The sequence below is a fragment of the Delphinus delphis genome, chromosome 9 (genome assembly GCF_949987515.2).
Source record: "Delphinus delphis chromosome 9, mDelDel1.2, whole genome shotgun sequence".
Classification (NCBI taxonomy): Eukaryota; Metazoa; Chordata; class Mammalia; order Artiodactyla; family Delphinidae; genus Delphinus; species Delphinus delphis.
Window position 1 is genome coordinate 17,435,936 of NC_082691.1, and position 21,103 is coordinate 17,457,038.

General features: G+C 39.7%; 1 protein-coding gene across 1 annotated transcript in view; it reads right to left on the reverse strand.

The window, feature by feature from the left end:
- Positions 1 to 10,611: 10,611 nt before the first annotated feature.
- Positions 10,612 to 21,103, reverse strand: part of SLC26A4 (solute carrier family 26 member 4) — a 49,362-nt gene continuing 38,870 nt past the window's right edge. Inside the window, exons 17-20 of the mRNA XM_060019846.1 lie at positions 19,399 to 19,453; positions 15,800 to 15,945; positions 13,240 to 13,323; positions 10,612 to 10,929 (exon numbers count right to left, since the gene is read on the reverse strand). Coding sequence (XP_059875829.1) covers positions 10,906 to 10,929; positions 13,240 to 13,323; positions 15,800 to 15,945; positions 19,399 to 19,453 — 309 coding nt within the window. The 3' untranslated portion in view covers positions 10,612 to 10,905. The remainder of the gene's footprint in view (positions 10,930 to 13,239; positions 13,324 to 15,799; positions 15,946 to 19,398; positions 19,454 to 21,103) is intronic.

A 21,103-nucleotide genomic window follows, 5' to 3' on the forward strand; every position in this document is an offset into this window, starting at 1 on the left:
CCCTCCTCGGAGAGACACACAGCGTTCCCACCCAGTCGTCCTCCGTGACAGAAGGCCCTTGATCACCTCCAAGCCTCTACCACAAGTAGAGTAGTCAACCTGTATTTTCTGGGATGTTGGCTTGTTTACCGACCATCTCCCACATTAGACTCTTAAGTCCCAGGAGAATAGAGATGGGCTCTGTTTTGTTGACCGCTGACTGTATACCCAGCTTCTAGTTACGTGCCTGTCACAGGAAAGGCACCTGATGAACAAGGAGCTGATGGAAAATCTAGTGCCCTGAAGAAAATAAAGGTAGATGAAACTAAAAAGAGAAAGTAGCCTCAGCTCTTCTAAGCAGGCAGATCTGGCCTCCATGTTGCTTCTCCCGAGTGTAGGTCTTTATCCTGAGCGTCCTCACACCGCGTGGCCGGCTGTGTCTCTGGTTAGGCAAACCACCCAGTGCGGAGGAGAGGCGGTGAGGACGGAGGAGAGCAGGCTTCACCCCCGCAGCTTGGAAGCCTTCGGTTCATTGGGAGGAGGTCACAGCAAGCACAGAGGACTTGTTTGCCAGGCCTCGTATTTTGTCACAGACATTTAATAACTGGTTTGAACAGAAATATTAAGCAATCACTTCCTCCTTTGGTTTGGGGCCCGCAAGTTCTGTTTTTTAAACAAGGAGGTAAAACCAGAAAAGACAGCGACTCCCGCATAGAAACAGCAACATGTTTATAAGGGAACATGGACTCCACGATATCAAATCAGTATCTACTTCTGCCTTACATGTTTTATATAGCACATATCTTCCTAATCATAAACGTAATGCCTCATATCATTAGAGATAATAGAATACTGGAATTGTCTTAAAAGAATAAACTAAGGAAATAAAAATTACATCCACAGAACAAGCTTTTTATTTCTAAATCACAAAAGCTAATTTATCACCTGTTACTCCGTCCTTGGAAACCAAACAACAAAAGCTTCATTCATCTCTACTTTAATTTTACCTTCTGAATTGATTTCTAGGTTTCCAGGTCAGCTGATTGGATTAGCTAGATAATGTAACCCAGCCATTTTGTCTTTATCTCTTACCAGAGTAGAGGATAAAATCCACCCTCCTTAATGTGGTGTACAAGGCCCCTTGTAATCTGGTCCCAGCCCACCTGCCAGTCTCATTTCTCACCGCTTCCTTCCCTTACCCACTTGATGGGGAGCTTACCGGAGAAAAGTCACGGGTGCACAAGTGTGTTCTACTGGTCCAGACCGCTCCTATTCACCTGAATACTTCTGTGCCAGGGACTAGAAGGATGCCCAGGGCTCCTTTTGTATACGGTATAAGCTTGGGGGAATGGGTTAAAGGATCCTGATATGCTACACTCACCACCAGTTGATGAGCTACACTCACCACCAAGTGAATTCACCTGGAAGGAGTAGGGTTGACTAATTAACACGCAGAGATCAGGACCCATCCTCAGGTGTATAGCAATGCCACCTAGTTCACAGGTGCCTTGAGGGGTGCAGCAATGAACTGAATGTGTCCCTCCCCCAGATTCAGATGCTGAAAACCATAATCCCAAAGTGATGGTATCTGAAGGGTGGGGCCTTTGGGAGGTAATTAGGTCAAGGGAGTAGAGCCCTTACAACGGGATTAGTGCCTTCCAAGTAGAGAGCTATCTATGTGAGGATTCAGCAGGAAGAAAACCCTCTGAGTGCCTTCTATAAACCAGAAGGGGGCATTCGTTGACTGTCCTGGCACACTGATCTCAGACTTTTAGCCTCCCGAACTATGAGAAATAAATAGAAATAAATGTTTTTTTTGTTTAAGCCACCTCTTCTTAGCAGCCTGAACTGACTAGGACAAGAGTCATACCTGGTCTCCATCCTTAAGAGTCTCCACCAACTTGTAGCACTGGTTGGTCAAGGACCTGTATCATTCTTTTACATCCAAAGGGTGATCTTTAGATGCTCCTGCTGTATGGCCTAGAGCTCCTCCATGACTGGGATAGTAATGAGTAAAAATGGAGAAAATTGGGGACTTCCTTGGTGGCGCAGTAGTTAAGAATCCGCCTGCCAATGCAGGGGACAAGGGTTCGAGCCCTGGTCTGGGATGATCCCACATGTCATGGAGCAACTAAGCCCGTGGGCCACAACTACTGAGCCTGTGCTCTAGAGCCCATGAGCCACAACTACTGAAGCCTGTGCGCCTAGAGCCTGTGCTCTGCAACAAGGGAAGCCACCGCAATGAGAAGCCTGTGCACTGCAACAAAGAGTAGCCCCCACTCACCACAACAAAAGAAAGACTGCACGCAGCAACGCAGACCCAATGCAGCCAAAAATAAATAAATAATTTTTTTTTTAAATGGAGAAAATTGCAACCACGTTCTAAAATGGAATATTAGGTGGTCAACTTATCCTGGCCACAGGAAGTGTAATACCAGAGGTGCTCCTCCAACTCAGAATGTCTTTGTTCAGTCTTAATGAGTCTGGGAGTGGTATGATATGGAGAGGTGTATCTGCACTTGGCATGCTTTTTAAAAAGGGCCCTCAGGAGTCTTGTGGTGATGGTATAGCCATGCATCTTTTTTTTTTTTTTTTTTGCGGTACGCGGGCCTCTCACTGCTATGGCCTCTCCCATTGCGGAGCACAGGCTCCAGACGCACAGGCCCAGCGGCCATGGCTCACGGGCCCAGATGCTCTGCGGCATGTGGGATCTTCCTAGACCAGGGCATGAACCCGTGTCCCCTGCATCGGCAGGTGGACTCTCAACCACTGCGCCACCAGGGAAGCCCTAGCTATGCATCTTGATTGTGATGGTGTTTACATGAAGCTATACTTGGGATAAAATTGCATAGAACATACACACACACACACACACACACACACACACACACACACACACGCAAATGAGTGGTGACATGTGAATAAGCTCTATGGTTTGTACCAATGCCAATTTCCTGGGTTCTGAATTGTTCTGTAATTGTGTAAGATGCTGACATTGGGGGAGGCTGGGCGAAGGGTACATGGGAAACTTGCTGTACATTTTGTGAATCTATGATCATTTCAAAATAAAATGGTTTTTTGTTTTTTTAAGTGTAATGGGGAGGGATTCAGAATACTGGAGCACTTGGTCTAAAACAGTGCACTGGGGCAGGATCTTATACAAAAACAGTTCCCCTGTGTCTAGGCCCAAAGATATTCCTGAAGAAAGGGATGAAGTGGGCTACCTCAGCAGATTCTAGAAGAGCCTTCAGCTTCTTAGAGCTCTGTGAGTATCCTAGCAAATCCCCAGCTGTTTTTCTGGAGACGAGTAGGGAGAGCAGGCAGTTGTGTAGGCCATAGGAAAAGGCTGGAAAGCCCAGGGAACTCTGAATGTCTTGAATACTCAGATGACTGCTATGCTCAAACCATGGCGGCCTTATTTAGCATCACTGCATCGTGATTCAGTCTTCCAACAGTATTAAGCACCTTCTGTGGGCCTGGCACTCTTCACTCCTCTAGTGCTTGGAATCTGTCCAGGAATAAAACAAAGATCCCTACCCTGGTGGAGCTTATGTTCTAGCATAAGGGAGGAAGTAGGGAGAGGAGATAAATTGCATTAGGTGGACTGATAACTATTATGGAGGAAAAAAATATAGCCAGGTAAGGGGGATCACGAACTCAGGGGTTGGCGTGATGTGTGGGAGAGGGAGCGCTGCTAAATTCTCTGAGTTCTCAAATGATATGATTGTATTGAAGTCAATCCTTTATTTGAATTTTCTTTTTTCACTACTAAATTCTCTCCTTCATCTTTCCTTTCTACTTTTCCCTGATGTCCTGTCTCTTCTTCTCTCCACCTTTTATTTTAACCTTCCTTTTCTTTGTCTTTCTTCAGTTAATTTCCCCTTCCTTATTTCTCTCCCTTCCCTGATGCCATTTTCCTCATCGTGGCTCTTTTTCTTTCTCTTTCCCCTCTTTGGCCCTCTTTTCCTTCCCCCTCATCACTTTTATTTTTCTCTCTCTCCCGTTCCTTCTGGTTATTTGTCTTTATTTGGCTTTTTTTATGGAACCGAAGTTTGTATGATTAAAATTCATGTGGTTTTTGTTATATTGTTTGCATGATAAGGGCTTTCTATTCTAAATGAAACCAAACTTTCTTCAGGAACCCAGCCTGATGCAAATTGAAAAGAGCCATAATTTACTGACTCTCATCTCCTCTGTTCATACAGGCCTAAGCCCCAAATAAAAGACCCCTCAAATATTTCTGGAAGTTCCAATGAGGACCTGAAATGTGTTCATGAGCAAGTCAGTCCTACCAAGGACTGCTATCCTCCGTGCATTCTTGCAGGAGAAGACCTGAGGTGTCTCCAGAGCTGTAGGTGTGCCTGGAGACCAGGGCAGAATGCCTTCCTCTGCCTTGGAAATTATATTGTTATAATGGTCGTCAAGAGCATTTCATGGGCCCCATCCTTTTATAGGGGTTTCAGTAAAGCAGCTCTTTTGGATTATATTTTTGCAGCTTCATTTCTTCATAGGACCCAAACATGTGTTCATGGATCTGCCTCTAGAACATACCCCAGAATGACAGACACTATATTACGCCAGTCACCCTGTCCACCAACAACTCAGCCTTGTTACTGGGTCAGCTCTTTAAGTCTGCTCCTTCTTGCTTTGGAATAAATGTCTCTATCCCGAGAAGCTCCTCAGTCATTACACAGACTTCTCTGTAGCCTGGCCCATCAGTGGCAGTGCCTGCACACATCTCAGTTCCAACTAAACACAACTTGACCTCAACCTGGAAGTCCCACCATGTAAGTTTATGAAGCACATGAGTTGAAATCTATATTTCTCTCTAATTAAAAAAAAAAACAAACACAAAAATCATGTTGCTTTCATATTTTGTATCATCTAATAAGGCATAATCATGATTAATTTTGTGAGTTTCAGCATATATTTCATTTAATTTTTTAAATTTAATTTTTTCAGGGTCATCGGTCCTTTCCTGATGAAAATTTTTGCTAATTCTAGAAAATATATTAAGAATAATAATTGTTACAAATTGATAGGCTCTTCTAAAATGTAAATGGGAATGCAGAGGGCTAAGCATAAATATAGTAGGAAAAGAACAAACTGGAAGAATTACACTTCCCAATATCTAGAGTTACTAAAAACTGTAGTAATTAAGACAGTAAAGTATTGGTACAAGGGCAAAAAAATAGACCAATGGAACAGAGAGTCTAGAAACAGACACAAGCATATAGCGTTAGCTGATTTATGATAAAGGTTACATTGCATCAAAGAAGGGGAAAGGATGGTATTTTCTCTTTATCTTAATATTTATTTATTAATTTATTTTGGCTGTACTGGGTCTTAGTTGCAGCACGCAGGATCTTTTAGTTGCAGCCTGCAGACTTCTTAGTTGCAGCATGCATGCAGGATCTAGTTCCCTGACCAGGGATCGAACCTGGGCCCCCAGCACTGGGAGCTTGGAGTCTTACCCACTGGACCACCAGATATGGTATTTTCAATGAACGTTGCTGGGTCAATGGGATATTCGTTTGGGAACAAAAAAATGTATCTTTACTCCTTGCATCACAGCATATATAAAAATTGACTTCAAATATACTGTATATCTAAATGTGAGAATTAAAGTTTTTAGAAGAAAACACAGGAAAATATCTTCGTTATCTTGGGGAGGCACAATTTCTTAAACTAGACACCAAAAAAAAAAAAAAGTCTAACCATTAAGGTAAAAGGTGATAAATGGAACTACAAGAACTACATTGAAATTAAGAACTTCTCTCGATCAAAAGTCATCACGATTAAGGGTGAAAAGGCAATCCACAGAATAAGATATTTACAGTACATTTTTCAAAAAGGATTTGTATCCATACTACATAAACTCTTACAAGGCAATCAGAAAAAGGCAGATGGCCAGAAAAGAAAAATAGGCAAATGATTTGGGCCCATGACTCACTAAAGAGGATATTTAAATGTTAACTGATAATAAACATCTGAGATGTTCAACTTCTTTAGTCATCAGAGAAATGCAAATTAAAACCATAGTATGATACTACTACACACCCATAAGAACAGCTTAGATGAAAAAGATACACAAACCAAGTGTTGACAAAAATGTGTAGCAACTAGAACTCTAACTCACAACTGATAGAAGTATGAGTTGGTACAATCGCTTTGGAAAAAATTCTGCCGTAGATGCTAGTTATCTACTGCAGTGTCTACTGAAACAGAACATATGTATATGACCCAGCAACTCTGCTCTTAGGTATATACTTCACAGAATTGTGTGCATATGTTTACCAAATTAATAAATAAATAACAAGAATGTTCATAGCAGCACTATTCATGAAAGCCGAAAACTGGAAACAACCCAAATATCCATAAACAGTAGGATGGATAAATAACTGGTGGTAAATTCAGACAATGGAATACCGTGAGAATTAATGAATGATTGCAATATGCAATAACATGGATGAATCTTACATTTGTAATACTGAGTGAAAGGAGACAGACACAAAAGAGAAAGGGAAAAAAGAGAAATAATCTTCCTACTTTGATAGAAATCTTTCCATTTTGATTCCATTTATACAAAGTTCAAAGAACAAGTGTTAGAAATCAGCACAGTAATTATCCATTGGGGCAATTACTGGAAGGGAGCATGAGAGGGCGTCTGGGATGCTGGTTATTTCCTGCTTGTTGATCTGGGTGCTGGCTACACTGGTGTGCTTGTTTTGTGAAAATTCTTCATGCAGTACACTATACTTTGTATCATTTTGATGTGTATGTTGTACCAGAAAGAAAAGTTTGCTTAAAATAATGAAAATCGTTGCACAAAATAAGCTGGAAATATTTGGGTAAAATTACAAGATTGAATGGAGGGCTTCCCTGGTGGTGCAGTGGTTGAGAGTCCGCCTGCCGGTGTGGGGGACACGGGTTTGTGCCCCGGTCCGGGAAGATCCCACATGCCACAGAGTGGCTGGGCCCGTGAGCCATGGCCGCTGAGCCTGCGCGTCCGGAGCCTGTGCTCCATGACGGGAGAGGCCACAGCAGTGAGAGGCCCGCGTACCGCAAAAAAAAAAAGATTGAATGGAGATATTTGTGGGTAACATTGTTTATTGCATGAATAAGTCTTTTCAAAAAGAAATTACACAGAAATGGAAGTAGAGCTATGAAGAATACATCAAAATGATGACTAATAAAGAGTACTGACACACTGCACAGCACATGAAACCATCAACAAAATGAAAAGACAGCCTACTGAATGGGAGAATATATTTGCAAATGATATGACCGATTAGCAGTTATTATTTGAAATATATAAACAGCTCATACAACTCAATATCAAACAAACAACCCAATCAAAAAATAGGCAGAAGAACTGAATAGACATTTTTCTAAAGAAGACATACAGATAGCCAACAGGCACATGGAAAGATGCTCAACATCGTTAAGTCATCAGAAAATTGCAAATCAGAACCACAATGAGATGTCACCTCACACCTGTCAGAATGGCTATCATCAAAAAGACCACAAATAACAAATGTTGGTGAAGATGTGGAGAAAAGAGAACCCTCTTACACTATTGGTGGGAATGCAAATTGGTGCAGCCACTGTGGAAAGCATTATGGAGGCTACTCAAAAAACTAAAATTAGAACTACCATATGATTCAGCAATCCCACTGCTGAATAATTTGAAAAGATAACATGCACCCCAGTGTTCACAGCAGCATTATTTATAATAGCCAAGATGTGGAAGCAACCTGTCCATCAACAGATGAATGGATAAAGATGTGGTATGTGTGTATACACACACACACACACACACACACATAAAATGGAGTACTATTCAGCCATAGAGAAGAATGACATTTTGCCATTTGCAACAACATGGGTGGACCTGGTGGGTATTATGCTTAGTGAAATAAGTCAGAGAAACACAAAAACTGTATGTTATCACTTATATGTGGAATATAAAAAATAAATATAACAAAACAGAAACAGACTCACAGATACAGAGAACAAACTAGTGGTTACCAGTAGGGAAAGGGTGGGGGGGGGCCAGATGGGGGCAGGGATTTAAGAGGTACAAACTACTATGTATAAAATAAATAAGTGGACTTCCCTGGTGGCGCAGTGGTCAAGAATCCTCCTGCCAATGCAGGGGACACAGGTTCGAGCCCTGGTCTGGGAAGATCCCAAGTGCTGCAGAGCAACTAAGCCCCTACACCACAACTACTGAGCCTGTGCTTTAGAGCCCACGAGCCACAACTGCTGAGCCCACGTGCCACAACTACTGAAGCCCACATGCCTAGAGCCCGTGCTCCACAACAAGAGAAGACATACCAACGAGAAGCATGCACACTACACCAAAGAGTAGCCCCTGCTGGCCTCAACTACAGAAAGCCTGTGTGCAGCAACAAAGACCCAATGCAGCCAAAAATAAATAAATAAATAAGAAAGAAAGGTATCATTATTAAAAAAGTAATAAATAAAGTAAAATAAGTAAGCTACAAGGATATATTGTACAGCACAGGGAATATAACCAATATTTTATAATAACTTTAAAAGGAGTATAATCTATAGAAATTTTGAATCACTATATGATATACATGAAACTAATATAATATTGTAAATCAACTATACCCCAATTAAAAAAAAAGTACTGGAACACTTAAATTTAGTCTTTTTTTTTTATTTAATAGTTTGTTCGGAAGTGACACATCAGAATAGCTTAAAAGGCAACATTACTTTTCATAAAAAATATGTGCAAATATTTCCAAGTATACATGATTTGATTTTTTTCACTTTTCATATACAATAGTGGAATTTTATCCTCAATGTTAAAAACATAACAAAAGCTTTAATTTCAAGTAAAATTTCCATTGACAATATAGAATTAAAAGTCTGTTTACTATTCACAAAATGCATGAAAGAGAAAGTATTACTAGAGTGTGCTCGGGGAAACAAGTCAAAGACTGTGGTCTTATACAGCCACAAATGGACCCAAGATTTTACAAAACTCTAGCCTTTAAAATGTAACTTTGATATTTCCTTCAACTAATTAAAAAAAAGAAAAGAGCAGTGCGTATTTCCTCTATTGAACAGAGGTATTCATCCATTTTCTGCAAGACTATTATATTCACTCTTTAGAGATATGATTTGTTGCCATTATAGGCAGGTATTACTATAAAAATGAGATAACATTATAATCCTGGTTATGCTGTACCAAACATAGGGAGAAATCTGTTCCACATCTATTAAAGACAGTATAACCCATGAGCATAAAAGACTGCAACTCACTGAAATTCTGCAACTCACTGCAGACTCACTGAAATTCTGGTATGTAGTATGGGGATGGAGGGAGGAAAATAATGCTTTTAGTCAACCAATTTGATATGATCACTAATGATATTCCTGCAGAAGTAGATAGAGACTTTATTTCTGATAGTATTTAAGAAGAAAAACAGAGATAAGACATGCTGCCTTTAGACAGCCAAACACATTTGGGAATTTCACACATCTGTGCCAAAGGTGCAATATCATTCTCTGTCAACTTAAGACATTGCCTCAGTTGAGGACCTGAGTATTTTTCTCTAGAAGTACAACTTCATTCACTCCAGCGTGAAATACATGGGACTAGTCCACAGGACCAAAGCCTAAATATTATATACAATGCCTAGAAAATTGTTGGCACTCAGAAAAGGTTAAGTAAAAAATATTTTGGGGCTTAACACATGGATTTTTAAAAGCATATACTTTCAATGTGTGTATTCCAAACCAACATTTTTCCTTTGATATTGAGTTCATTTAGAATGTTTTGTCTCAATCAGTATATATATGTATATATATACATGTGTATATATATACATATATATATAAGCAGTTCACTTTTTAGATGTTTTTTGGAAGGTATTTAGAATTCAGTTAAAGATCACTTCACATAATGCTAAATTTTTAAAGAAAAACATAAACTTGTTTTAATCACCATGGTCTTATAAACAAAATTGATTTTTGTTCAAAATAACACAAATTTTATGTTAGATTTTAAATAGACCATACTTAAATATACTCTACACAATGACCATTTCTATAAACTAAGATAAATTAAAACTGCATTTTTCAACTAAAGATAGTACCATATGTTTTACTAGATCTTATTTGTGATCCTTGATTATTATATCAAAAAGTGACTTCTATAAACCACAGTAATCTTATCACTTCACTTCTCTGAGTCAGTGTTTCTAAAATGTATCAGCCCAATTCTATAGCTTTTAAGTGAACCATTTCCTTTATTCTGAATTCTGGTTACATATCTGGTCACATATAGTAATACTACATTACTAAGTACTAACCAAATTTGCATTCTTAAAACCTTTTTTTGATGCATTTACCAAAGGGAGTTTTTAAAGGCATTTATTGTTAAGTACATTAATAATTATATTTCAACTTTTACTCACTGTGATCAGTTTAGCTCATGGGTATCAAGGTCAGTCAGAAATAGATTTTTCTATAGGATAAACATTCCTGCCTCACCTGCCTGCCCACAGAGGCTGTGTTGGGTGACACTTGCCCCAGCTGCACAGAGGTACACGTGTACCTACATGAATATTGTCAGCAGATCTGTCGTGGAGAACAGCAGCATAATATCCTCAGATCCTGGACATTGCTAAATTTTTTTCTTCACCATTTTGCACATTTTAGAAGTAAGCTACTCATTTTATAAATAAAGCCTAGAAACAACCTTAGTGCTTTTCTTTCAGTGGTTAAGAGGTTAAAAGAAAAATCAAAGATTTAAAAACATCTAATGGAAAAGAATGAGTGTTTCAAGTTTGAAGAAAATAGTCAATGCAGAAAATACTTGCATAGAATTACGTGGTGGGTAAAATTTGCCTTGCAGTCCTTGCTTATAGCGACCTCCTGATCCCAGTTTCAGGAAGCAAGTCTTCGCATAGCCTGTGGAGGCAAAGGGGAAACAGTGTTGATGCAACTGAATTCTCCTTAAGTCTACCTTAACTTTTTTGCAAATATGTTTGTGTAGTGTTGGTTGCTTACATTTACTTAGGTGTATAGCATCACAATAAAAGTAGAGTAAAAACTTAATTTTGTACCTCATCATACTTTAATTGGATGTATTTTAAAAACAATAATTACTATTTCTTGAGTACTTACTATGTACAAGACACTGTTTTATTCCTGCACATGTACCCGTTAATGGTCGCAACTCTGTGAGGTATTATTATTTCTATTTTACAGGAAGAAACTAAAATGAAGACAGGATAAGTAAATTGCCCTAAGCTACCCAGCTGGTAAGTTGCAGAATCAGGGCCAGCACTCAAGTCTGTTTGTTCTAAAGCCCAGGCCCTGAAAACCACTCTAACTGTTTCCCTATCTACAGGAACCCTACCTGAATGATGCTTTTATGTGACATCAAAAATACTTCTAGGGCTTCCCTGGTGGTGCAGTGGTTGAGAGTCCGCCTGCCGATGCAGGGGACACGGGTTCGTGCCCCGGTTCAGGAAGATCCCACATGACGTGGAGCGGCTGGGCCCGTGCGCCATGGCCGCTGAGCCTGTGCGACCGGAGCCTGTGCTCCGCAACAGGAGAGGCCACAACAGTGAGAGGCACGGGTACCGCAAAAAAAAAAAAAAAAAAAAAAAAAACCTTCTATATAGTGTGGCAACTTCTTAAGTTCCAGTTTTGATATATGAGTTTTCACTCAACTCAGTTGGCCCTACATCCATAGTCATAAACTACTAAAGCTGGAAGGACTTCACAGCTCAGTAATGAAATTCCTGGCCTCACCAAGCTGATGGACTAAAATGTGGAACCCCTGATTTTCACTCTACTTAGTGTATTTCTTCCACAAAAATCTTCTCTGCCTGTCATCCTCACTGCCTGATTTTATCATTGGGGTTTGAGTGTTATTCTTTTCAACATTTTTATCAGGACCTGGAATACAGCAAACAAGTCCTGCTTATCCAGATTTGCATATGGCGCCCAGTGGGGTTACATAGTTAATATGCTGGATGATAGATTTACTATTCAAAACAATGTCAATAAACTGGAACCAGGAAGCTGTAATCTAGCAGAAGAATGTGTAGTTCTGCATTAGGGCCAAAACCAATTATATAAATATAAATGAGGAGCCCAGCTAGACTACAGTTCATGTGAAAATGCCCAAGTCTTTAGTTGACCCCTGCTCAGTAAAAGCAAAGATTTTGATGTAGCTATTATGAAAATAAACCCATTCTTAAGTTGCAGTAATGTAAATATCTTGATGAAATCAAGGTAGGTCATAGTTGACCCCATCTGGGGTTTTATGTCCCCTTCTTGACCAGGGAAGGATTAACAAATTTCATGTCTATGAGGAAGAGTAAAGGGAACTGGAGGAGTCTCTCCCAGGATAGAGCCTGTTGGAAACATGAAAGCTGCTCTCAAATATTTAAGGACTGTGCAGAGAAGGCAACCAAAAGGACTTCAGTCCACTGGATGATTATTAGAGAAAGGGTGTATCCAGTTTGTAAGCACAGCTAACACTTGGAGACTTCAACTATGTAGCAAACTCCCTTTGCTGCTAGTTGGCAATGTCTAGAAATGTTCACACGAAAGCTGAGGCAACATCCTTAAGGATGGGGTAGGAGAGATTTCTGCATGGCCGAGAATGTGGGGCTAACTGATTTCTAGACATCTTTCAACTTTAAAATTCTTTGATCTTCTTTTGTTGGTCCAATTTTACTGAGTGATGGAGCCACAAAGTTCGGTCAGATACTGTAAGTTTCAGTCAAGTTTCCTAGAAGAGTCTGATGCCCAATGGCAACAGAGATACACAGAATCAGTCTCTTTTTTAAGCTGTCATCAGTCAGATGAAGAAAAGTCATGAGGTTCCTACTGCTCACATTCTATTTCTGAAGCTTATGAAACTCCTGGTTTAAAAATTTCCTCCATTCACCTTTCTCCTATCTCACTGGCCTTGGGTCTCTGGAAAAGAGGGTATGTGGAGGCTTAGGTATAAAATCAGGACCAATGTGTTGTCTGCTTCCAGTTGCTGATCACGCCTGTATGCCTGGGACAAAAGGTCCCCTCAGGTACTATGTCTTCAAGGGAGAACCCTTGTTTCCCATTTTCCCCTTTCTATCAAGCCATCCTCTTGGTACTTCTAAAAAATTCTTTTCCCTGAATAGTTTTTATCAAATAGTTTTAACTCTACAAGTATTATTCTATTTAATCCAAATTATTTTCTTGGAATGAACAGAATGATCATACCTCATCTTGGACATCAAGTCCTTCTTCAATCAGCTCTGCTTCCATTAATTCAAGAGGATCTTTACAGTCTTGGATGAGGGTGATCTTGACAAAGAGAACACGGAGAATATTTATTGGAGGTGTAATAGCATTAACCCACCTGATACTTCACTGAAAACGATTTGAAGCTTTGCTGGTGCCTCTCATTTATAATCTACATACTTCAAAATCCTTTTCCACTTTCTTGTCCTTTTATATTTCCCACTTAGAATTCTCCCTATACCATTTTTTTCCCATTCAAGTGTGAACTAGTATAGTTCTCCACTGTCTAACCTCCTTTGCAGCTTTCTTCCCCAACCTCTGAAGTGTATGCCTCTTAACAAGTCACCCTGTCTGCCTAAATGATTCAGCAGTCAATGGGAGTTTTCTTTCAATGGCCAAGCGAAGCGCACTGGGTACAGCATTGAGCATGCAATGAATGCCCAGTGAAGGGCTCCTGAGTGATGGCCATAAACAGTCTCAAGTTGAATTGGATGGGAATTAATGTTATTGGAGATGGAAACCAACATCTATGAACCAAGTAGTTGTTCAGGAAAGTTCTGCTTTTTAGCCGTAGTATGTAATTTAATCTTCCACACAGAGGAAACCAGTAACAATCTGGACTTTGTCGTATGCATAAAGGGTATTCCCAAAGCCACTCTAAATGTGTATCAAGGCAAGAGTGACATTTCAGAGGGCTTTTTAGCTACTTTTAATCTCACAAATAAATAACCCAGTTCTTGTTATATGATCTTGCTTTGTTGTTACTTGTGGGTTAGGAACTTTAAGTTAGATTTTTTTTAAAAAGTTTTATGAGTTTTCAAAGCTGAGCATCTTGCACGTAGCGCCTTTTTTTTTTTGTATTTAAGATCCACATCTTGGTATTTAGGACTAGTATATTCTCTAGCAGCATTCAGCAGAACAATCTTTCCACTAACAATAGATAAAAAGCATAATGTATTATTGTTTTCCAAATTAGTTTCACTTCAAATATTAACTTCCTATCTACAGTAAGAATCTGCTTATCCCACTCTTAGAAAAAAGGGAAAGCAATTTAAAATATAGTTGTCGGGCTTCCCTGGTGGTGCAGTGGTTGAGAGTCCGCCTGCCGATGCAGGGCACACGGGTTCGTGCCCCGGTCCGGGAAGATCCCACATGCCGCGGAGCGGCTGGGCCCGTGAGCCATGGCCGCCGAGCCTGCGCGTCTGGAGCCTGTGCTCCGCAATGGGAGAGGCCACAGCAGTGAGAGGCCTGCGTACCGCAACAAAAATAAATTAAAAAATATATATATATAATTGTCTGTGTCACCAGAATAATTATTATTGCTGTTATTTTTATAGGCATTTGTTTTAGTTTCCCAAATTCACAGTGAGAAGGTCCATGAGAGATGAGGTTCTTGTACCAGGCAGTAGGCCAAGCCCAATGACCCACATCAGAATGCTCAACTCTCCTGGGTATTTTACAGGAGAAATGACAAAATAAGGAGGCCTGTGGAAAATCGGGGTCTATCCTGTTTTGTGAGGAATAAACTCTGGGCTGATTCATGGCTTTCATTTTTTTTTTTTCTTTTCTTTTTCAAAAATCACTTACGACCTAACGGATCCTATTTAAAGACACTGCTAGGGAATTCCCTGGTGGTCCAGTGGTTAGGACTCCACACTTCCACTGCAGGGGCCACGGGTTTGATCCCTGGTCAGGGAACTAAGATCCTGCAAGTCGTGCAGTGCAGCCAAAAAAAAAATATATATATATAGATATATAGATATATAGATATATAGATATATAGATACAGATATAGATAATCAAGAGTTTCCAGACTGCTGAGAATTTAAATGGCATATAAAAAAATTTTTATTTATTTTTGGCTGCATTGGGTCTTCCTTGCTGTGCACGGGCTTTCTCTAGTTGCGGCAAATGTGGGCTACACTTCGTTGCGGTGGGCAGGCTTCTCATTGTGGTGGCTTCTCTTGTTGTGGAGCATGGGCTCTAGGCGGGTGAGTTTCAGTAGTTGTGGTATGCAGGCTCAGTAGTTGTGGCTCGCAGGCTTTAGAGCACAGGCTCAGTAGTTGTGGCGCATGGGCTTAGTTGCTCCGTGACATGTGGAATCTTCCCGGACCAGGGCTCGAACCCATGTCCCCTTCATTGGCAGGTGGATTCTTAACCACTGTGCCACCAGGAAAGCCCTAAATTGCATTTTATACACAAATCACAGAAGATCAAAGATTCGGTGGCTATAGTCTAAAAAGTCACTACGGCTAATGCCTACTTTTATTAGTAAACCCACACATTATAGAACTAATTGTACTAGCTAATACCAGGTGTTTTCCTATAAACTCTCACATTTAGTCTTCATATATACCTAGCAAGGTAAATGTTTTTACTCCTATTTTACTAATGAGAAAACTAAGGCTCTGAAAAGTTAAGGAGATGCCTTAAAATCCCACCAGGCTGGGATTCAAACCTAGATTTGTGGAATTTTTGCCATTTACAGAAATCCTGGTAGTTTAGGAAAGATACATATGTAGAAAGATTCACTGTTTACCGTTTCTAAAATGGAATCTTGAACCTCTTGGGATTTCACCTGGTTCTGGAGATGGAGGACAGCATCGTGGACAGTCAAAAAGAATATGTCCTTTCTGATGTTATCATTAAAGAAACCACATTTCTCCAGCTTTTCTATCACATGATCTTCAAAAGAAAGAGATAATGTTTAGTTAGTCTCTAGGAAAAGCTATTTTTACAACATCAACCAGTTCTAAGTCTTTGTACCTCCTCCTTTTAATTCTTTTTTCTCATTTCCAAAATGTGATCCTGCTCTAGACAGAGTTTCTTTTCCAGTAGCACATGGAATGCTGATACCATAACTGGTTGTAGTAAATGATGGTGTTTCCCAGCCACGTCCCTTTTTCCCGTCCGCCAGCTGCTATGAGTCTGGCTGGTGTTCACAGCTGTGCCCTTCTCTGGAGAACTTTCTTTGGCCAGTGGGAGCTGTCTCACCTGAGAAAGCCTGGGAGGTTACACCCCCTCCCTCGGGTGGCCTGCAGCCACGGACTGATTGATCAGGAGGTAAAAGGGCCGGCCAGCCCCCTTCCCCTCAAGGAAGGATAACCATCTGGTGCTTTTCTTGTTGTGTGTTCCCTGTGAAGTCAGACTAAGTAGATTCTGAAGCCGTGTCTTTGTCTTCTCCCACTGCCCTATCCTGTTCCCCTCACTCCTTCATAAATTTTCCACTGTACTCTCTCAATAAATCACTTATGCAAGAATCCTTATCTCAGGCTCTGCTTCTAGAGAACTCAGCCTAAGCACTAGTATTTTCCTACACACGCTTGTACATAGACAGACACAGACTCATACCCTGGAAGTTCCTCTAGTTCTATGGGGTCTAAGTCATCTCTAGCTCTGCTCTCCCCATGACAGTTTTTCTTCATTGATCCTGCATTGCTGTCAGGACGTAGGTTTCCATGCATTACCAGCTCTGTGGCACAAACTGGAAGTAATTTTTCTAGGTTCAAAAAGGCCTTCAGAGTGATTATTTAATGGGTAGAGTTTCTGTTTGTGGCAATGAAATTTTTGAAAATAGATAGCTGTGATAAACTTTGGGGCACATGTATCTTTTTGAATTAGTGTTTTCGTTTTTTTCCAGATATATACCCAGGAGTAGAATTGTTGGATCCTATGGTACTTCTATTTTTAGTTTTTTGAGAAACCTGCATACTGTTTTCCACAGTGGCTGCACCAATTTACATTCCCACCAACAATGTACAAGGGGGCCCTTTTCTCCACATCCTTACCAACATTTTTAATTGTAGACTTTTTAATGATAGAAATTCTGACAGATGTGAGGTGGTATCTCATTGTTGTTTTGATTTGCATTTCTCTAATAATTAGCAATGTTGAGCATCTTTTCATGTGCCTGTTAGCCATCTGTATGTCTTCTTTAGAAAAATGTCTGTTCAGGTCTTTTGCCCACTTTTATATTGGGTTGTTTGGTTTTTTGATATTGAGTTCTATGAGCTGTCTGTATTTTTTTTCAAATCTTTTTTTCATTGAAGTATAGTTGATTTACAATGTTGTTTTAATTTCTGCTGTAAAGTGATTCAGTTATACATATATATACATTCTTTTTTTATATTCTTTTCCATTATGGTTTATCACAGAATATTGAATATAGTTCCCTGTGCTATATAGTAGGACCTTGTTGTTTATCCATTCTATATGTAATAGTTTGCATCTGCTAATCCCAAACTCCCAATCCCAAGCCTCCCTCCCCCACCCCCCTCCCCCTTGGCAACCACAAGTCTGCTTTCTATGTCTGTGAGTCTGTTTCTGTTTTGTAGATAGGTTCATTTGTGTCATATTTTAGATTCTGCATATAAGTGATATTATATGGTATTTATCTTTTTCTTTCTGACTTACTTCAATTAGTATGATAATCTGTAAGTCTATCCGTGTTGCTGCAAATGGCATTATTTCATTCTTTTTCATGGCTGAGTAGTATTTCATTGAATATATATACCACATCTTCTTTATCCATTCATCTGTAAATGGACATTTAGGTTGTTTCCATATCTTGGCTATTGTGAATAGTGTTGCTATGAACATAGGGGTGCATGTATCTTTTTGAATTATAGTTTTGTCCAGATATATGCCCGGGAGTGGGATTGCTGGGTCATATGGCAACTCTAGTTTTTTGAGGAACCTCCATACAGTTTTCCATAGTGGCTGCACCAACTTACATTCTCATCAACAGTGTAGGAGGGTTCCTTTTTTTCCACAGCCTCTCCAGCATTTGTTATTTGTAGCTTTCTGTATATTTTGGATATTAACCCCTTGTCAGTCACATCATTTGCAAATATTTTCTCCCATTTGGTAGGTTGCCTTTTCATTTTGTTGATGGTTTCCTTTGTTGTGCAAAAGCTTTTAAGGTTAATTAGGTCCTATTTTATTTACAATAGCATGGAAGAAACCCAAGTGCCCGTCAACAGATGATTAGATTAAGATGTGTCATACACATCAGTGTAAAGCAACTATAGTCCAAAAAAAAAAAAAGATGTGGCATATATGAAATGAAATATAACTCAGCCATAAAAAAGAATGAAATTCTGCCCTGCAGCAACATGAATGGACCTAGGGAATATTATATTTAGTGAAATAAGTCAGACAGAGAAAGACAAATGCTTTATGATATCACTTGTATGTGGAAACTTAAAAAAATGCAAATGAATGTATACGCAAAACAGAAACAGACCCACAGATATAGAAGACAAACTTGTGGTTACCAAAAGGGAGGGGAAAGGGAGGAGGGACAAATTAGAGGTATGAGATTAATAGATCAACCTATTTCATACAAGCTACTATGTGTAAAATAGATAAGCAACAAGGACATACTGTATAGCACAGGGAATTATAGCCATTATCTTGTAATAACCTGTTATGGAGTATAATCGGTGCTAAATCACTAGGCTATATACCTGAAACTAATAAAATGTTGTAAATTAACTAAACTTCAATTAAAAAAAGAAATTTTGGGGCTTCCCTGGTGGCGCAGTGGTTGAGAGTCCGCCTGCCAATGCAGGGGACACGGGTTCGTGCCCCAGTCTGGGAGGATCCCACATGCCACGGGGCGGCTGGGCCCATGAGCCATGGCTGCTGGGCCTGCTCGTCCAGAGCCTGTGCTCCGCGATGGGAGAGGCCACAACAGTGAGAGGCCCGTGTACTGCCAAAAAAAAAATAAGAAGAAGAAGAAAGAGAAAATTTTTTAAAACTCAAAAATTAACAACAGCAACAACAACAAAAAATGTGCAGTAAATGTAAAATACACGCTGGATCTCAAAGATGTGAACAGGAGCAAGCAGTGCAAAATATCTCAGTAATAAATTTTATACTGACCAAAAAAAAAAAAAAAAAGGAAAGAAAGAAAAGATAGTTGTGATGATTGCACAACATGGTGAATTACTTAATGCCACTGAATTGTACACTTGAATGTGACTAAAATGGCAAATTGTATGTTATACGTCTTTTACCACAATTAAAATTGTTTTTGAAAACAAGGCCTTTGGACATCATGTACTCACATTCCAAGGTAGGAGAAAGGGCTTAAGGGAAAGTCTTATAGATAGATATGTACGTATATGCATTTACCTTGAAGTGATGCAAAGTACACATTTACATCAATTCTTTGGAATTCTTTGACAATCTAAAAATTTAAAAAGGAGAATTTGTAACAATGAGTAACTTTATCTGCCCATAATTCAGTAGCATTCAATTACTTGCTCGGGAGAAACTTCCAACACTTTCACGGTGAATCAGGAGTTTGAAGCAAGTTCATTATTAGAAATTGGAAAACCATAGAGGTTTTCAACATACAGTGATGATGATTAGGATGAAAAGACCATATCTCAATAGGTGGCAACATCCAGCGCTCAACAGCACTGGATAGCACAGAAGTGCTCCATAAATACTTGTGGAAGGAAAGAAAGAAAGGAGTACAGGAGGCTTCCTAATGCAGCCTCTGCTGGTTAGAAAGAAGAGTATGAGTTTATATCTTTGAGTGGAAGCGATACGGGTGTGGATTTGTGGCCGCCAGATGCCAAATGTAAAAACTGACCTCTGTACTTTGACTGTGGCAGTGTCAATATTCTGATTGTGATTTTGTACTATAGTTTTGCAAGACGTTAGCACTGAAAGAAACTCAGTAAGGGATAGAGAGGATCTCTCTGTGTTATTTCTTACAGCTTCATGGGGATCTACAGTTATCTCAAAATGAAAAGTTTAAAAGAATCAAGACACAAGACCTATGGACAATAATAAAACAGAACTTGAAGTTTCTGGGGAAAAAAGATCAAGACCTCTATGCAAGTATAAAGTTTGGAGTTTTCAAAATTGTCATTATAGCATTTGAAAGCAACTATTTGTTAGGTGCAGAAAATATTCTGGCATTAAATATCTTGACTTTTCCTCAAAGTAATTCATTAAACCCTTTGGTCAACACAATCTACGGTGGATCTGAGCCAATGCCTAGAGTGAAATGCACAAAGAAGAACAAGAGTGTGTTCTCAAATGAGCTAATAACCAGGTCTGCTAAGAGACCTGGAATAGAACCTATCAGCATATTCTCGCACTCTTGTCAATCACTCTTCTACCTGACCTGTCTAGTACCCACACCCTGGAATAATTTCCTCCCCTTGCAGAGGTACAAAGAAGCCCCAGCTAAGCTAAACCTCAGTTGAGGGTAGTTTGATATTATTATACCTGATTGTTGCTCCCTTGAACCTGCCTACTTTTCTGCCAAATCCTCTTGATACCTACCTTCCTGAAGCTTCACCTAAACTTGACACTCCCAGTCAAGTTGACATCTGGTTAGTCTGCTTTGGAGGACTAATTGCAATTGTTATTTAAAAGATTACTTAAAAAAAAAAGATTACTTAATATTTGCCTTGCCCCTTAGACTGCTTAGTCCCATGAGGGTAGGGACTATGGCTATTCCACAATTAGTTTCTTGCGCCTGGCCAAGTGGTTGGTACACGTGTGGCACTGCACATCTATGTGTTAGAAGAATCATTGAAGTTGAGCTTGCATACCTGGTTTCTGATTGAATGCTTCTGTCCTGCATGCTCCTCAACTCTTTGACTTCCTAGATGCCTGACCTGCTTCCTGCTGATCTAACCTTGATAATGCCTGGCTTTTCCAGTCCTACCATGTTTCTCATTCTGCTGCTCTTCGCATAACAAATAAAAACATAATACTGAACACAAGATTTTGCCCATTTTTCTTTCTTTTCATATTCCATGTCATATATATTCTCCGAACAATAAAACATAATAAATGTTAATATTTGCTGACGTGT